The sequence below is a fragment of the Stegostoma tigrinum genome, chromosome 5, assembly GCF_030684315.1.
Source record: "Stegostoma tigrinum isolate sSteTig4 chromosome 5, sSteTig4.hap1, whole genome shotgun sequence".
NCBI classification, from domain to species: Eukaryota; Metazoa; Chordata; class Chondrichthyes; order Orectolobiformes; family Stegostomatidae; genus Stegostoma; species Stegostoma tigrinum.
Genome location: NC_081358.1, coordinates 96,794,534 through 96,813,901, shown reverse-complemented (window position 1 = coordinate 96,813,901; position 19,368 = coordinate 96,794,534). Strand labels below are relative to the sequence as shown.

The 19,368-nt window shown below is 40.7% G+C and overlaps 1 protein-coding gene across 1 annotated transcript in view; it reads right to left on the bottom strand.

Annotated features, from left to right (window-relative positions):
• Positions 1-19,368, bottom strand: part of LOC125451822 (unconventional myosin-Id-like) — a 136,208-nt gene that overhangs the window by 35,313 nt on the left and 81,527 nt on the right. The window contains exons 16-19 of the mRNA XM_048529446.2: positions 14,975-15,182; positions 5,316-5,539; positions 2,175-2,319; positions 872-976 (exon numbers count right to left, since the gene is read on the bottom strand). Of these exons, the coding sequence (XP_048385403.1) occupies positions 872-976; positions 2,175-2,319; positions 5,316-5,539; positions 14,975-15,182 (682 nt within the window). The remainder of the gene's footprint in view (positions 1-871; positions 977-2,174; positions 2,320-5,315; positions 5,540-14,974; positions 15,183-19,368) is intronic.

The window sequence follows — 19,368 nt, the reverse complement described above, 5'->3', positions numbered from 1 at the left end:
GAAATAGTTAAGACGAGCGTGAGGGGCAACTTCATGCAGAGAGTGGCACGTATGTGGAATGGGCTGCTGGAAAAAAGTGGTTGAGGCAGTTACAATGGTAACATTTAAAAAAAACTTATGGATAGATACATGGATGGGAAGGATTTAGAGGGGCATGGACGAATTATGGGCAATTGGAACAAGCTGAGTGGGCACCATGGTTGGCATGGACCAGTTTGGGCCGAAAGGCCTGTTTCCATTCTGTATTACTGTATGACTCTATCTGGGTCAACATTTTTTGAATGTGGAATGGGTAAGGAGTTTGAATAAAAGAAGTCCAGCTTTGATGAGGCTTTCCCATTAACAATCCCATTTTCAATACTGACAAAAGAATGGAGAGGTGAAGAGCAAATTTTACAAATATAAGTCTGGGAACCTTTGTTGAGGAAAATCACCAAATAACGTTGAATGCATTGTTCAAATGGCAAGAAGCTGTTGGAGAAATAATGAGATTTTTTTAATGCAAAGAGTTCTTATGATCTGGAACACACTGCCTGATATGGTGGTGGATATATTTCAATAATAACTTTCATTAGGAACTTGAATAACTTTATGAAAGAGCAAAATACTCAGGACTATGAGGAACAGCAAGTAGCAAGTAGACTGAACCTTTCACAAAAAACAGTCTAAGCATAATGGGCTGAATGGCCACTTTCTATCCACTACAGGACGATGGTAACATTAATTGCTTGTCTTTTTAAACAGCAATATACTGTTTAAGATAGCAGGTGGGATTGAAAGTCATATAAAATGATTAGCGCGCTCATGCACCATTATTGTTATTAGCAATTGTTCTAGTTAAAATGAAGGTCCATTCCTTCTTTATCCTTACCTTTCGTACATGTGCAGAGAACAGCACAGAGCTGAACTGCTCCTTGCTTTTCAGTCCATTCATGGTTGTGGTAAACTGGGACATCATCTCTGGATTTTCCCTGGCCTGCACGTGCAGAACACATAATGTCAGAACGTAGTTCCAAGAGCAAGTGTTTGTGTCTGTGTGTTGTGACAATCAGCAGGGAGTCAATGAATAAAGGTTTCATATTTGCCAGCAGTAGGAAAGAGAGACGTGTAAGAGGGAAGGCACCTCCCATTCCACCTGTCAATGTACTTGGGCAGCCTCTGACACATCCTACTTACAGGGAGGTTGTCACCAATTTGAAAGCAGGCAATATGGCGAACAGGAGTGGGCCTGTTAAACTCACAAATCTATTCTAACAGTCAGTAAGATGCTGATTTCCCACCTTTAATCCATGTATCTTGTCATTGTTACCAAACAAAAATAAATCCACCTCATGCTTTAAAGGGATAATGAAATAGGAACAGAGGGAAAGGAAGAGGTTGACCAACAACAACAAAAACATGCATTTCTAGAACACATTTAATGTTGTTAACAAACCCAATGCACTTTATCGGATTATAACCTGACAAAATTAAGATCAGGAAAGGGTGTTATGTAGAGAAGAGAAAGAGACAGAGAGATGGAGAGAGAGAGAGAGAAGAGACAAAGAATCTGGTCATAATGTTAGGTTTAGGAAGAAGGGAGTGAAGGGGATAGACAAAGACAGTTAGGGAGGGAATTCCAACTCATACTGTACGGACAAAAGGATCGTAAAAACGTACATAGAAAAAGGAAGTGAGCAAAATCATGACTACAGCTGTAAAGAATATTTTTAAGACATTGCGTTCCTGACAGACAGACTCATTCATTGTATCAAACGTTCCATTAAGCATCCTGTGTGCTTTTCATAAAATAAATGTGTGTCAGAATCTTTCAGGTCAGCTCTTCAACAATAACTTTGGAACAGAGGAGTATAGGATTTAGGAGTTGATTTTTTCCATTTAGCTCTTTGATCCTGCTCCACCTCTCAATGAGATAATGATTGACATGATCTTGGCAAAACTTTGCTGTCCCTTGACACCCCTTGTCTATCAAACATCTACCTAAATCAGCCTTGAATAAATGTAAAGGTCTAGCTCTCACTGTTTATTTGGGAATGATTTGAAGATGATTCCAGTGTTAAAGGCGCTGTGAAATTTGATTTGTTCATTTTAACTAAAGGCAGAAATAGTATGGAGACACGGTTTTCTGTCTACAAATAAGATGGGCTGACAAACTGATGGCAAATGATACTCACAGATGAGAGGTAGTCCTGTTCCCAGTTTCTCTGAACACCCCAGTCTTTTCTTCGCCCCAGCAGTGCATCCATGGCAGCAACCTTTGCCTTGATTTGTGGCATATCAGAAGGTGGGATGTTTTTCACAATTTGTCGTGCCCTCCACCTACAAGAAAGTAACAGTCAATAACAGCTGCAGAAAGAGCCCTGACTTTCCTACTGTAATAATATTCTCACTGTGACTGATGGTAAAAGCACAAATTCTCTGATGACTGTCATCAGGCTTATGTCAATAGTCAGAAAGCATTAGCAAGCATTTTTTTTTACTTCCCACAGGGCACTGTAACTCTGTCAAAGAAAAACTGAAGCTCTCCTCTAGGGTAACTTACCCTTCCAAACATCTCCAATATGTTCAGACATTCTCCAGAAAATTATAATACTCTAACATTGTTTCAAGAATTCTGGTCTAAGGTGGTTGTATTTCTATCTTTGCTGTTGCAACATGAACCATGAATGCATAATCTAAAACAACACACTGCCTACCAACACCCAATAAAAATGGTGGGTGCTGATTTTCATGGTGAGACTTCAGGAATTGGAATGCTCACTACATTTTGGCTGTCATTGTGTAAATTCACCTATTGATACTTCAGTGGTCTGTCTGGCACTTTACACACTTTTCATATAATTTGTCAACATGTGTTTTTTGTGGCAAAGGAATTGCAGATATTGTCACGAGATTTAACTGCTTCTGTACATGGTATTTATTGGGTACATGCACATGGAAGAGCCATATGTTGGCATAGAGGTTATGAAAAGACATGGGGATGAGTGGTGGACATTAATTGGTTATAAGGTGGCATTGGGTTATAAGGGGCCATGGGCCCAGATGGGAAGATGAGTTGACATAAAGGGAAATGGGGCCATGAATAAGGCTTTTTGAACTCACCTTCCAAAGGCTCACAAAACCAAACAGTTCATAACCCTACAAGGGAGCCCTGGACTCTGAGGCGTGAAGAAGTTAGCTTGAATCCATGAAAATTTCAGGTGATGCCTGTCCCGACAATGAAGCCAGTCAGGTTGGGAGTTCAGGGTGTGGGCGGGCTACCCCTATCCTTTGAAGATGAGTACAAATTTTGAGGTTGCCAGGAAATCCCTGAGTTAGGTCTCCCTCTTCACTTTTAAATGGCACCAGAGTCACTCTGACTCTGAAAACACCCGAGGTAAGTAGTTCCAGCTCATAGAACAGTCAGAGAAAAAAGCTGTAGGGGAGAGGGGAAAGATTTAAAAGGGACCCTGAGGGGCAACATTTTCACAGAGCTTGGTGGGCTTTTATGGAACAAAAGGCAAGTGTAATTATAAAATTTAAAACATATTTGGACAGGTACCTGGATGGGAAAGGTTTGGAGGGATAGGGGCCAAATGCAGGCACATGGGACTAACTCCGTTTGGGAAAACTGGCCAGTCTGGATGAGTTGAATCACAGGGTCTGTTTCCAAGCTGTATGACTCTATGACTCTATGAAAATGCAGAGGAAAGTTTACTCTGTGTCATATCTTACTGGAAATTTTATTTCTACTGCTGGAGCCAACACTAAAGTAAAGTATAAAATGCATTTTAACCAGAGTTTGCAGAATTACCCAATGTACCTGTATTTTTGTACAGAATTTGACAGAAAGCACAGACCAGGGTCCTGTATGTAACAAGGATGACTATTCATTACAAATAAATAGATTTGAGCTACTAGTAAATAATTAGGAGCCATCAAAATATACCTCTCCCAGTTAAAATTTTAACCCCCTTATTACTTGCCCCATACACACATACAGACAGACAAAGATAAAAAACAAAATGATGTTATGGGTGGAGTGGAAGCTCAGGACAGTAGTTCAATGATCTCTGTCTACAGGATTCACTGAGATGATGCTATTGGATTGTCCGGATTTTGGCTTTTTGATCTTCCTTCTCTGGGTACTTTCACTTCCTTGCAGGAGGCACAGGTTTACGACTTATGAAGTGTCTGACTTTTTAATTAAAATCAAAAGCTTACAACAACTGGTGAGGGGAAACTAAGCTAGCTTTCTTCAGGCTTTGGACATTTTGTTAATTGCAGTGAAAAAGACAGCACCGTCCTTTCTGGAGGTCTGCAGGTCCTCTACATATCATTCCCCCACTCAGGCTGTTCAGCTGCCTGGGAACCAATCACCTGACTGTTGGCCCTTGTCATTGACAATTCATCACAGTTCCATGTACCAATTATCTACCCATTCCCAGCCGAATCTCCCCTTTTACATGTATCCTGACTTCAGCCCATGTGCAATAAACTTCCCAGTACTGCTTGAACTAGCAGCAGTGTAGATATAGGAGACATAATGGACTCAAAACCTTAACAGTGTTTCTCTGTCATGGATGCTGCCAGATGTGCTGTGCTTCTTCAATGTTCCCTCCATTTGTAGAAGTGTAAATAACACTTGTGATTTATGTTGGGAATCTGAATTTAAAAAGTGAATCTTTGTTTTTATTTTGTTTTATTTTATTTTATAACAGCCCTTTTCCAATTTCAGTCAGCAATCAAAAATGCAGAAAGGCACAAAGATAATCTGATTCTTACTCAAGCCACTGCTACCTTGGAAGGCTTTGGTGAACAGTGTAAGGAACATTTGATGCATCACAGTTTGGTATGGCAACTGGTCTGCCTCGGGCAATAAGAATTTACAGAGAGTTGTGTATACAGCCCAATACATCATGCAAGCCAATTTTCCATCTATTGACATCATCGATATGTCTCGCTGCCTCAGGAAGGCAGCCAACGTAACTAAAGACCCCTCCCACCTGGGTTATAGTCTCTTCCAACCTCTTTCGTTGGGCAGATGATACAAAAGATTAAACACACATACCAACAGATTCAAGAACAGCTTTTTTCTTGCTGTTATTAGATTTCTGAATGGATATTTCACATTTTAAATTTAATGTTGGGCTCGCTGTTTATGCACCTTCTCTGCAGCTATAATACTATATTCCTCACTATTAACCTATGTGCTTTGTATGGTATGATCTGCCTGTACTGCTTACAAACAAAACTTTTCACTGTACCCAGGTACTTGTGACAAGCAAACCAAATCAAATAAGTTTGTGAAGTTCCTTAAAGAAAATACATCTTACCTTCGGAACAGATACTTCATATTCTCCTCAAATTTGACTAAGACTGTTGGAGGCGTTGGCCATATTACACTCTTTCCATAGTCTTTCAAGCTCCGTACATTCTGGAAGCGTCTCATTACCTCGATGAGATATGCCTTGACCTTGAATGTTTTGTAGTAACTCATGATTGCATAGACAGCTCTCATACCCCTACAGCGTTTCCTCGCAATGGCACCCCTCCAGAGCTGTGGAGGAAAATAGAAGGAAACTGCTCAGCGATGGAATTTTCAACATTTTATTGCACAGCTTTCAACTATGAAGTATACCTTTTAGCAATAGGTCTCAAGTGCCTTCTTTCTGTCTTTTCATAGAATTCCTACAGTGTGGAAACAGGCCTTCCGCCCAATTAGCGCACACCGACCCTCATAGCATCCCACCCAGGTTCATCCCAGTATAACCAACTTAATGTACACACATCCCTGAGCACTGTGAGCAATTTACTATGGCCAATCCACCTAACATGCACATCTTTGGACTATGGGAGGAAACAGAGCATCAAGAAGAAACCCATGCAGACACGGGGAGAATGTTTAAACTCCACACAGACAGTCACCTGAGGGTAGAATTGAACCCAGGTTGCTGGCACTTTGAGGTAGCAGTGCTAACCACTGAGTTACCGTGCCACCTCAGCACATTCTGTGTTTGCAGTGAATCTCAATCTCAAATTGGCTTGCGAATCCAGAATCGATACTGCAGTTACTTTATCACTGATTAAAAATGTCACTCGAGAGCACTACTGAATGGCCAGTGTACAAATGGAAAGAAATGGTTTTATTACAGAATTGTTGCTGAGGCTGTGAGTGAGAGATAGTAGCAGGACATTAGGTGGGATTTTGTGCATGGCTAGAGAGTTTGGTGACTGGGAAACGTTTAAATAGGCAAGAGGGTAGCAGAAGGGCACTCTGCTACATTCACCGCTACTGAGAATAATTCCATGACAGGAAGGCCTGTAACCAATTAATGTCGACTTTTAGTCCACATCTGGCCATTGCTGGTACAAACCTCATGAGGAACCCCTCTGGGTTTTCTGAGGAAAACAAAGGGAAGTGCATTGATTGACTATTGTTAATATATTATTGTGAACTCCCCAAGCAAGAAGTGCAAACAAACGCTTGTGAGGTGGCAGAGGGGCCTCCTCTTTCAACTGGCATCCAGAATCTCATTGAGAGCTCTGACATCAGCAAGGATGGTAGGGTCGTGAGGCCATGAGACCCGAGACCCAAGACCTGACCTTGTTGCTGATACCCACTTCTGACACACATAACCCTGAAATTCTCTCCATGGCACCCAGATTCCTAACATCACCACCTCTAGCCTGGGATCCCATAATTCACCTCAGCCTTGGGTGGTTGCAATACCAACAGCAGACACCACCTCACCAACAACATGACCATTCAGTAGAATTGTGAAGCTGGATGAACACAGCAGGCCAAGCAGAATCTCAGGAGCACAAAAGCTGACGTTTCAGGCCTAGACCCTTCATCAGATGAAGGGTCTAGGCCCAAAACGTCAGCTTCTGTGCTCCTGAGATGCTGCTTGGCCTGCTGTGTTCATCCAGCTTCACACTTTGTTATCTTGGATTCTCCAGCATCTGCAGTTCCCATTATCACTCATTCGGTAGAATTGTCAGCTTATTTGGCCAACACCTCTCAGTGCATGGGGCTTCTGCCCCAACCTCTTCCTCTTTTTGGGGGATTTCGAGTGCCTGGCTTGTACACAGTACAATGTGCCTTCCCAATAATAAGTGACGTGGGGTCCTCACCAGCTATCCAGCCAAAAGCAGATACCCCATTGGCTCACAAAGATTCTGTTCATAGCTTGGGAGTGTTTAATGGGAATATAATTGAAACTTTATGTCTTGCTCACTTTGTACCTACCCTGAGACTCTTCACCAGGATATTACAAAGATTGGACGTCTTTTTTAATTTATCAGAAATAAAAATCAATAAAAGTTGAAAAAAAGGATGCCAACTTACTTTCAAACAAAATTCTGATTTACATGGCATCCACAGACATAAAACCCTATGTAACTAATGCGTGATAAGAAGCAGCTCCAATGGTTTTTATGATTTTTGTTGCAGTTATTTTAGCCTGGCTAACCCTGTACTAAATAAAGTGAGCCATGAGACAGTCTGAACATGTTCAGTATTTTGTATTCAGTAGACATATTGTACACTATTGATCAGAAGATAAGATTTGGAAAAAAAAATGCTGAAGCTGCTAGATGAACCCTTTGTGGAATTCATGCTGCAGCTTCAGCTGCTTGATTAAAAATATTTCTATGAATAATTAATTAAAAATTAATATATTACTGTGAGTAACCAGCATTTGAAGCATTCAGCTTTTAAACCATCGCCACTGCCTCTCTTGCTGAAACTCAACTGCTCTGTGTCCTATTTTTAACTTACTTCTTGACCCCGTTTTGTTACATTCAGGCCTGTACCATTTTATCATGATTGTTAATCTAGCTACATTAAACACACAGAGGAAATGAAATCCCTCCAGTATCTAGGAGGTGCAAGGGGGACAAAATTAAAACACAACGGGCCCTCAAACAGTAAGGGGGAGATAAGGATCAAATGTGTAATTACACTTCAGAGGAACGTAAGAATAATAAGCAGTTATATTAACAGATTTTAATTACCCCAAGTATTATCTGGAATAGGCTTAGTGTGCAAGGTGGGGAGCGAGCAAGTGCATAGAAAGCCCAACAAGGGAGGGGGATATTCAAAACCTAATATGCAGAGGTAGGCTTGGACAGGTGGAAGGCACATCACTAGGGGAGCATTTTAGAGATGATAGCCAAGCTCAGCTAGGTAGAGTGAGGTGATGGCCTAGTGATATTATTTGCTGGTCTTTAATGTGGAGACCTGAGTAATGTTCTGGGGACTGGGTTTGAATTCTGACATGGCAGATGATGGAATTTGAATTCACTAAAACCTGGAATTACATTAATAATGATGATCATGCTGACAGTGAATGATCTGGCTCTTTAGGGAAGGAAATTGCTATCATTACCTGGTCTGGACGAAATGTGACTGCCAACCCACAGCAATGTGATTGACTGTTAACTGCTGTCTGGTCAATTAGGGATAGGCAATAAATGCTGGCCTAGCCAGTGACTCCCACGTTCTATAAATGAAATAACAAAATTAAGATAGCTATGGCAAAGGACAAGCATGGGCTGGGAAGGGAAGTTCTAAACTAGGGGAAAGCTGATATTACCAAGATAAGACACAATTTGAACTGGAAGCAGCTGCTTACAGCTAAAACTGGGTCACAGCAACAGGAGATATTTAACAAAGAAACAGCCAGAGTAAAGGACAAATATGTTCCTGTAAAGACAAAGCGTGAGACCAAGACAGGAGAACCTTGAGTGCCAAGAGGCATACAGGTTAGTTTTAAGAAAAAGAGGAGGTGTTTCAGGCATGTACTTAAGGTTCAATACAGCTGACACCCTAGAGATGTAAAAAAAGTTCAAGGGAACTTAAAAAGTAAATTAGCAAAGCCAACAGAGTCCATGAGAAAATATTAGCAAGTTTAATAAAGGAAAACCCAAAGGGAGTTTTAAGAAATATATGTAAAAAGCAAGACAAGAATCATGAAAAGTGTAGGGCTCATTATGGTCCATAGATGTAGTCTGTCTTTGGACACCAAGATATGGTCACAGTCCTCAAAGAGTGCTTTGAGTCGGTCTTCACAATGGAAAAGGATGGTGCTGGAAGAGACATCAGGACGAAGGACTGGTAAATACTGGAAAAAAATTGAACTTAGAGGGTGAGAGAGAGAGACAGTAGTTACTAGTGGAATCGGCAACCTTAAAAGTAAATAAATTCACAGGCCCACACAAAATTCATCCCAGACTGTTGAGGGAGAGAAGGGAGGAGATATCAGGAGTCCTGACTGTAATTTTCAAGTCCTCTCTGGCCCTAGGTGAGGTGTCATTGGACTGGAGGACAGCTAATATTGACTCATTATTAAAAAGGAGAAAGAGGTAGGCTAGGAAATTTCTGGTTAATGAGTCTAACCTTGATGGTGGGTAAGATTTTATAAAGGATTCTGTGGGACACAATATCACTGCACTTGGAGAAACATAAATTATTAAGGGATAATCAACATGGATTTATCAAGGAAATGTGCCTGACAAATTTAATCAAATTCTTTGAGGAGGTAACCAAAAGTGTTGAAGCAGCTAATGCACCTGATGTTATCAGGTGGACTTTAGCAAAGCTTTTGATAAATTACTTTGATGAATGGAATTCAACCTAGAAAAGTGCAAGACAAGAGATTACTCCATAAATGGTAGGAACTTAGAAATTACTGAAAATCTAATTTAATCTCCATCACACCCCTAGTATGACAGACAGATGAGGTGGTTGAGAGTACATTTGGGACTTTTGCCTTTATTAGCTGAGACATGGAATATAACAGTAGATTGAACTGTATAAAACAATGGTTAGAAATTATGTGGAGCACAGCATGCAGGATTATAGGAGTGTATACAATACAGCACATTATATGAAAAGTATGATTGCACTAAATTAGGTGTAGAAGAAGTTTACCAGAATACCACGTGAATTGGAGGGGCCCTGGCAGCAGTGAATTGAGAGGTGACCTGATAGGGGTTTATATAACGAGGGACACAGACAGAGTTGACAGGAAGGCACTTTCCCCATTCGTGGAGGGATCAATGACAGGGAGCATAGATTTAAGGTAAGAGGTAGCAGGCTAAGGTGGGAGTTGAGGGAAAATAACTTTGTACAGAGGATATTGGAAGTTTGGAAGTCACTGCCTGAAAGGTCATTTGAGTCAGAAAGTCTCAAAACTTTTAAGCAGTATTTAGAGTTTCACTTGTGTTGTCATAGCCTCCAGTGCTATGGGCCAAGAACTGGAAAATGGGGTTGGTGTCATTAGATCGTTGTTGGCCAGCATGGACAAAATGGACTGAATGGCCTCCTTCTGTGCAATAAACATCTATGAGTCCATGAAGCAGTGAATATGCCTTTAATCAGGCCAATTTTCCATATCCTTTGCTGCTGCAATGATTTCTGAATGCCTGACACTCTAACAATAGCTATATTTATAAAGTGCCTTTAATGTAATAAAACTTCACAAAGTCTTTACAGCAAAATTGGAAAAAAAATTTGACAGTGAGACACATGAAGTGCTATTAAGGCAGATGACTAAAAGTTAGATAAAATAAGTAGGTTAATAGCTGCAAATGACATGAGTTTGAAGCTGAGCAGTTTCACATTAGTGGTTGCATTGCTAAGTCTACTTTGATAGAAGTTAGTATAAAATCATCGGAATATACCTGCTCAAGAAATAACTTTATTCCATTTCCAGTAAGGGTACATACCTGCACTAGTATAGCCAATTTTCAATATGATGACAGGTTCAAAAAGCTGTCAGACAACACAATGGGAAAGCTGAGGTAGGGCACAGTAGAGTTTTAGTGTATGTAAATGTATATTTATGTAATAATAGTTTTGGCTATTGGTCTGTATTTATGCTGTTTTTTCTGTGAATACACGTAAGTGTGGATATTTGGTCATATATATGTTTGCATAACCGCCTGTCTATATATGTGTTGGGTTTCTCGTGTAGATGTATATCGGGGTGCTTGCATGTCTCTACCGTTCTGAGTGGTATTCAGGTTATTCTGCTTCTGTTTCTGTGCTCCAATTTCTAAAAGCGGAAAAATCTAATAATTTCAAATCCTCCCCCTAGGGCCTGATAAATGGCATTGCTATAAAGGAACTGGACATTTATCAAGCCTGGCAGGAAGAGGCCAAGGTCTCAAAAGTAGGCCAGACATCTTCATGTGATCTCTACAGGGCTGAGAATGAGGAAGAGCTTTGTGAACCTGGACCCCTGCTCCCCATTAATCACTGTTAGAGACAGCATCTATAAAACCAAATGATTCTTCAGAAAGGCTGCGATCCAACCTGAGCAATTCTAAGGCGTGTGTTGTAAATGTTAGAATATTGAAATAGTGATGGGAACCTGGTGTGGCTATACCTGCAGACAATTTATTTTTCAGGCATAAATCTGGGTCAACATCTTAAAAGGGAAATATAACCAACTAATTGAATGTTTCTTTACCTTTAGCAGTATTGAAACTGTGTGTATAGTACCAGGAGGAATGCAGAGTGCAAAGCTGTGTTTGCTGTTTGTAGCTTGTGAAGAACTGAAAGACAGCGAGAGAAATCTGCTTTGTGAGTAAAGAGTGAGGTTGGGTAATTGTTCCTTAGTTTATTGTTTGTAGTTAATAAGGGTCACAATGGCAGAAGAACTTGGTTCCATAGAATGTCCCTCCTGCAACATGTGGGAAATCTGGGACCCTTCCAGTCTCAATGGTGACCATATGGGCAGAAACTGTGTTCAGCTGCAGCACCTGATTGACTGGATGGACTCACAATGGAGCATCCATGAGGCTGAGGACATCATGGATAGCACAGTTAGAGAATTAACACACCACAGGTAAAGGCAACACAGGCATAAAAACATTGAATGACCTCCAGAAAGACTAGTAAGCAAGCGCAGGTAGTGCAGGAGTCACTTGTGGCCATTCCCGTCTTAAACAGATATATCCTGTTGGATACTGTTGTGGGGAGAAGACATCACAGGGGAAAACAGCAACAACCAAGTCTGTGGCATCAGAGATGGAAAAAGACTGGGAGAGATTTAGTGACTGTGGACTCGATTGTAAGGGAAAATGTCAGGGTGGTTCTGCGGCAACAAATGAGACTCTCGAATGGTATGTTTCCTCCCTGTTGTCTCAGAATGACTACAGACCATTCTGAATGGGGAGGGTGAACAGCCAGCAGTCGCGGTACATATTGGTATTAAAGACAGAGATGAAAACAAGAAGTGAGTTTCGGCAGCGGGAAGTTAGAAAGTTAGGTAGTAAATTAAAAGGGAAGTCTACTAAGATTGTACTGTCCAGATTACTTCAAGTGCCATGCATTACTGAGTATAGGAATAGGAAGATAGGTCAGGACAATGTAGCTATAGGGATGGTATAAGAGGGATGGCTTTAGATTTTTGGATCATTGGGACAGTTTTTGGGGTGGGTGGGACCTCCACAAGCTGGACATTTTGTACATGAACTAGCATGGGTCCAATATCCTGGCTGAGAGGTTTGTTCATTCTGCTGGGGAGGTTTTAAACTGATCTGGTCAGGAAAGGGGGCAGAGAGTAGATGTAAAGTCCTAACACTATTGCAAGGTCCAGTCAGATATAGGACGAGTGCTAAGACAGCCCAGTATGTGGAGGAGATATGGGCAGGATAAGGCAGAAGACAAAGACAGGATAAGTCTAGAAAGCTAAATTGTATCTATTTTAATGCAAGAATATTTGACTGGTAAGGTAGATGAACTTAGAGCATTGATTATCATGGGAGATTATGATATTCTTGCAATCACTGAAACATGGCTCAAATGAGGACAGGACTGGCAGCTCAAAATTCCAGGATGGAGAAGTTTCAGATGCGATACGAGGGGAAGCAAGAGAGGCGGGAGTATTGCAATGTTGATCAACAAGACCACCAGTGCTGTATTCAGGGAGAAGATCGTAGAAGTGACTTCAAATGAGGCCATCTGGTTAGAGCTTAGAAATCAACAAGGAGCAATTAACTTGCTGGGGTTATATTACGATCTCCCCCAACAATCAACTGTGATCCCACTGAATGGTGGAGTAGGCCTGAGGAACCAAATGACCTACGCCTGTTCCTTTTTCTCATGGTCCAACCAAAATAAATCAAATTTGACGGCTGAACTCACATAGAACTTTATAGGTAACAAAAAGAAATAAATTAGTTTGATGTAGCAACTTTCATAACCACAGAACATTCAAAATAATGTAAATTTGATTCACTATTATAATTTAGGAAATGCCACGTCCAATTAGCAAACAACAAGCTGCCACAAACAACACTGAGATAATCTGCTTTGGTGATGCTGCTAGACCAGCAGCAAATATAGGACTGGAGAGGGAAGATGATGCCTCAGTGTAATATATAATCTGCGAGATGGTACTGGGACAACAGAGCGCTCGATATGGTTAGACTATTTATAAAACAATTATGGGTTTTGAAAAGGTGAATGGTAAGTCATCACTTGAACTGTTTGGAGGGTGTGGGTGGCATTGGTTGGAGGCTGGGGGTGTGGTGTTAGTCAACTAATTATCATTCTAACATCAGTGAGGAGCTCATGTGTACCACCATGTTATAACCATGCTTGATGCCCAGGTCTTACGTGACAAGAATTGGTTTATTACATCTCAGTAACTACATACAGATTACATTAGCTGTTAAGTGTTTTAACTATTACTATTAAGAGATTGAGAAGACAACTGTGTCTCCATCAGGAGACTGTGACAGCGTTCAACTGGGGTCTGCCTAATCCCCTCGCACTGCTCTGTTCTTCACCCAGCGTTATAATTCAGAATCAGTGGAGCTTCAGCACAGGTTAATCTTTTCATTTCGGTTATCTTACATAAAAGTTACTGTAATTAGCACTAAAAAGAATAAAAAGAAAGTTCTCTACTCAGAAGCACTTAGGATTATTTCTTGTCTTATCACAGTCTTATTGATTCAAGTGCCTTCTCCTAGCTTGAACAGCTGTTGTAAAATGACACTGCTAACCTTACCTCCCCATTAACACCAGCCAGGCAGCTGGTTCCATTTTGAAAGGGACCTACCACCAGATGCCCAGAGCCCTCTGCTTGCAGAGGTAAGCCTTGTTTCCTATGGGAATTAGTGCCCTATGGCATAATGTAGGACCCTGATTGGCTTCTCAGATTGCAACTAGCTGGAGCCTTTGAATTGTACATTCCGACCAGTTTCATTGACATTAGAAACAAAGAGGCCACTAAAATGAATGTTAAATTATTTTTGTGGACTTTGCAGCCACATACAGTGCTGGACGGTTGCTGCCTCAAGATGTTCCTCCTCATCAATTTCAATAATCTGCTCTTCCCTTTCTGTATGTCAATTTATTTTGCTGGTAGCCATCTTTGCCCAACTTGAGGTTTTAATCTGATGAGATAATTGCTCAGCTCAACTATCAAATTTTAAATGTTGCTAGGACCTTTTTTCAAGATTTAACTTGTTGGCTAATTGCCATTTTTCTGGTTAGATCCCCAAAAATCAAAACAAATCTGAGGGCTGTAGAGACCCATACATCTCTTAAGAGAACCTTGAATGCATGTTTAAAACTGAGACAGGTATAGAAGGTTATTGAAACAGAAACAGAAACTGCTAGAAAATCTCAGGCAGTCTGACAGCTTTGGAGGAGAGAAATCAGAGCTAATGTTTCTGAATCTTCTGAGGAAGGGTCACTGGATCTGAAATGTTAATTCTGATTTCTCTCCACAGGTGCTGCCAGGCCTTCTGAGATTTTCCAGCAATTTCTGTTTTATTTTAGATTACAGCATCCACAGTTCTATCAGTTTTTTTTTGTCCAGAAGATTATTGTTGATAGACGGCAAATCAACACTAGTTTTGAATTACTCTGGTGATCTGGCATAGATAAGGTGGGCCAAATGATCTCCCTGTGTTGCAAAGCTCTGCAGCTGATGGCTTAATAAATTGCTATAATGCAACTTCATATCTTTACCTTCTGCAGAAACAGCACAATTAAAGGAATTGTTTCTGCCCGTACTGATTCCAGACCGAATAGCGTCTGCGGTGTACGAATGAATAGTTTTGTCTTTCCATAGGCAACATCTTGCTGGAAGTTATGTTGGTCTACGATCATTCGGGTGGCTTCCAGGTCTGTAGACATCAAGTGATTGGGCCAAGTGTACTCACAAATCATCTTATACCTGACATTCGTGTTTAAAATTGGACAGAGATATTAAAGCATGTTCAAGTAATTAACATAACACACACAGACACACACACACACAGACACACACACACACAAACATACATATATATTTATTGCAGGAGTACTTTTACTATTGGGGCACAAATTTAAAAATTTAAAGCAAATTATAGAAAGGTTAGAAAGAATTTTAGAAGTCATTTTTGTTTTTACCCAGAGCTTGGAGGGGTGGGAATGCATTGGAGGTCTTATTTGAGACCCACATCCCATTTGAACAATGTTTCGTTATGCATTTGCAAAGTCATAAGTTACAAGAATTTGGATCAAGACCGGGAAAGTGGAATAAGGTTGGATAACTTTCTTTCAACCAACTTGGACAAACGGGCTAAGAGATGTCCTTTTTTGCCGAACCTTTCTATGATGCTATAATGTGTCCAGTGATGAAAGCTTACAGTTCTTCTGTGGAAATCTCAGTAAGTTTGGTCCTTAAGCTAGACAGGATCTGAATACATAGACTAGGCAACTTTATTCACTAACAGGATATGGTATATGTGGCGCTGTCATTCCTGTTTCTTCTTCAGCTTCGGATAAGCTAAGAGGACTGTTGATGGATGTTGCCTATCTGGTCCTCTAGAGCTCATTAATAAGGCTCCACACAAGAATTTGTTAGCTCAGATAACAGCACATAGAATTGGAGGTAACCTCATAATATGGGCTGATAATTTGCTAGAAGGCTGGAAAGAATAGAGGTAAAGTGTGTGTTTGCTGTCTTATTGATGGGATATATATCTGTGATGGAACGTCAGATTTTCATTATATAGCTTCTAAAAGTTTGGAGAATATGGGGAGTTACATACCAAAGTCTACAGAATACTTAAAGATAGGAGGCAAAATTATTTCAGAGGATGGTATCACAAAGTTACAAATGAACATGGACAGATTAAGTGAGTGGGCAAAACTGTGGCAGATGGAGCTCAAGGTAGAGAAGTGTGAGGACCTGAAAAAGCCAAATTGGGCAGGTTAATAAAAACACAAACAGCTGTAAGAGTTGAGCATTAGTGTTTGCATCTGTGGAGAGAGAAACAAAATTATCATATCAGGTCAAGGACCTTCCTTCAGATCTGCAGGTGGATATAGCTATCTTCTAAGCAGGTTCAGGGGCGAATTGCTTTCACACCAGTTCAACGGTTCTGAAATGTTTGAAAAGTCTAATCCATGATTTGTAGACTGCTGCACTTTGGAAAGGAGTTGCTTGCAAAATAGGGTAGACAGGTCGCTTAGAGATTTATCAGAACTGTCTAATGTCTCAACCTGACCTCTGCATGTTGTTCATGAAGTCTGTTGATGTGCTTAGTGCCATTCTGAACCAGGGTTCTCCATTTGGTCAGTCACAAGTGTTAGAGTAGAATGGAATAGAATCCTTACAGTGTAGAAATAGTCCATTCAGCCCAACAAGTCCACACTGACCCTCAGAGCATCCCACCCAGACTCATCGCCCCTCTAACCCACCTAATCCAAACAATCCCCAAATACTACAGGCAATTTAGCATGGGCAATCCACATAACCTGCACAATTTTGGTCTGTGGGAGGAAACCGGAGCATCTGGAGGAAACCCCACGCAGACACGGGGACAACATGCAAAGCAGTCACCTGAGGATGGAATCGAATGTGGGACCCTGGTACTGTGAGGCAGCAGTGCTAACCACTGAGCTGCCGTGCTCCCATTTAATGTTATTATTGAACATGTCAGACTTCAGATCGAAATCTGGCTTAATAGATCAGAGTTTGTTTCGTTTGGCTTAAACAAAGTAGTGACCCACTGAAAGCTTTGGTGAAACCATGCTCCATTCCATTGAGTTGACAACTGCTGAAGAATTGGGCAATCATTTCAACTGCCTATTGGCAGTGTACCATGTGCTGAAGCTTACCTATCAAGCTTGTGTAATGTTTGTATGAAAAGTTTTGCCAGGATTTTTGAAGTCATTATCGTAAATACCGGAGAATTTTATTGTTCTAACTCCTCAGTATGGAAGGGAAGCAGATATTTGACTGCTGGTTGTTCTTTGTCAGCTATCTGTTGAACCATAATGTTCTTTAAACAAGTAGAATTCTGACAGAAGTCAAAAAATACCAATCCATTATTATGTGTTTGCTTTCTATTTTTACTGTTTTCTTATGCTCTTTTGGAATATCAGAAGAAAAATCTGGTGCTTATTACCTTTTTTTTATTTTTAATGTTGGCTTCAAAATGACTTTTATTCTCTTTTATTTGTTGTTGTAGCATTAAAAGTAGCAGGCTTATACCGGTAGTTTCCTTTCTCTCAGTGGCATGCTCTCCATAAAAGGAGGGATGGGGTTGCGCAGGATTCTTCTTATTTTCAGCCATTTCGGAAAAATAACTTTTCCAAATTCACTCATGGGACATTCTTTTGAATGGAAGTGATAATGAGTTTGAAAAGTGCCCTGTAGAGAACCTGGTGGAATTTCTGCAGTGCACCTTGTATATGCTGCATGTTACTGCTATTGAGTGTTGATGGTGGAGGGAGGAAATGTTTGTGAATGTGATGCCAATCAAGTAGACTGAATTATCCTGGATAGTGTCAAGCTTCATGAGTGTTGTTGCTGCTGCATTCATCTATGCAAGTGGAGAGTATTTGATCACACTCCTGTCTTGTGCCTTGTAGGTTATGGGTGGGATATGGGGAGACAGGAGATGAGTTACTCGCTGCAGGATTCCTAGTCTCTGACCTGCTTTTGTAGTCACTGCATTTATATGGCTGGTCCAGTTCGGTTTCTGGTCACTGGTAACCCCAGGGGGATTCAGTAATAGTCATGCCTTATACATAAATAGTTTGGTTAATTTTAGTTTATCTTCAATTATATTATGCAACTGTTGATTGTTAAAACCAAATATGCAATATTACATGAGTGATAATGGGAACTGCAGATGCTGGAGAATCCAAGATAACAAAGTGTGAAGCTGGGTGAACACAGCAGGCCAAGCAGCATCAAAAGGAGCACAAAAGCTACTGAGCACTGTGCTCCTGAGATGCTGCTTGGCCTGCTGTGTTCACCCAGCTTCGCACTTTGTTATCATGCAATATTACATGCTTATGTTTCAGTGATAGATCATCTTATTACCAAAAAAGGTAAATTATGATCTATCAAGATTTCAGTCAACATTCTGACTTGTATACTAGTAACATCACCTGGTATCATAACACACTGTTTCAAAGGTTCTGGCCCATCAGGTCTAGAATCAATGTCATATTACAATACATAAAATGTTTCTATACAATGTTGAGTCTGATTAATTGAATGGGTTTGAAATTAGATAATGTGTAAACAGACTGGGCAGATGTGATAATCTCTGTTGATTACAACAAGGAGAAATTTATTCATCTACAGAGTGGTGATTCATATGGAATTCTCTGCCACAGAAAACAATTGATGTGAAAGCATTGAATGTTTTTGGGAATGAATTAGATGTAATTCTTAGGGCTAAAGGGATCAAAATATGTGGGAGAAAACGGGAACAGGATACTGAGTTGGATAATTAGCTATTTTCATGTTGAATGGTGTGGCAGGCTTGAAGGGCTGAATGGCCTATTCCTGCTCTTGTTTCCTCTGTTTCAATTATGGATATGAACAGGGATTCACTTGTGCTACTAAATAGGTGCAGCCTGAAGCTGTGGTGGCTAGATTAGGCCATGCGTGAGTAATGTAAACCTCTGCAAATAAAAACCTATAAATGTGCAAGATAACAAAGTGTGGGACTGGATGAACACAGCAGGCCAAGCAGCATCTTAAGAGCACAAAAACTGTCATTTTGAGCCTCGACCCTTCATCAGAAAAGGGGGATGGGGAGAGGATTCTGAAATAAATAGGGAGAGAGGGGGAGGCGGACTGAAGATGGATAGAAGTCCGCCTCCCCCTCTCTCCCTATTTATTTCAAAATCCTCTCCCCATCCCCCTTTTCTGATGAAGGGTCGAGGCCCGAAACGTCAGCTATTGTGCTCCTAAGATGCTGCTTGGCCTGCTGTGTTCATCCAGCTCCACACTTTGTTATCTTGGATACTCCAGCATTTGCATTTCTCATTATTTCTTATAAATGTGCATAACTATTCTCAGCTACCACCAGTTCTGAAGAAGGGTCACTGGACTCAAAACATTATCTAGCATC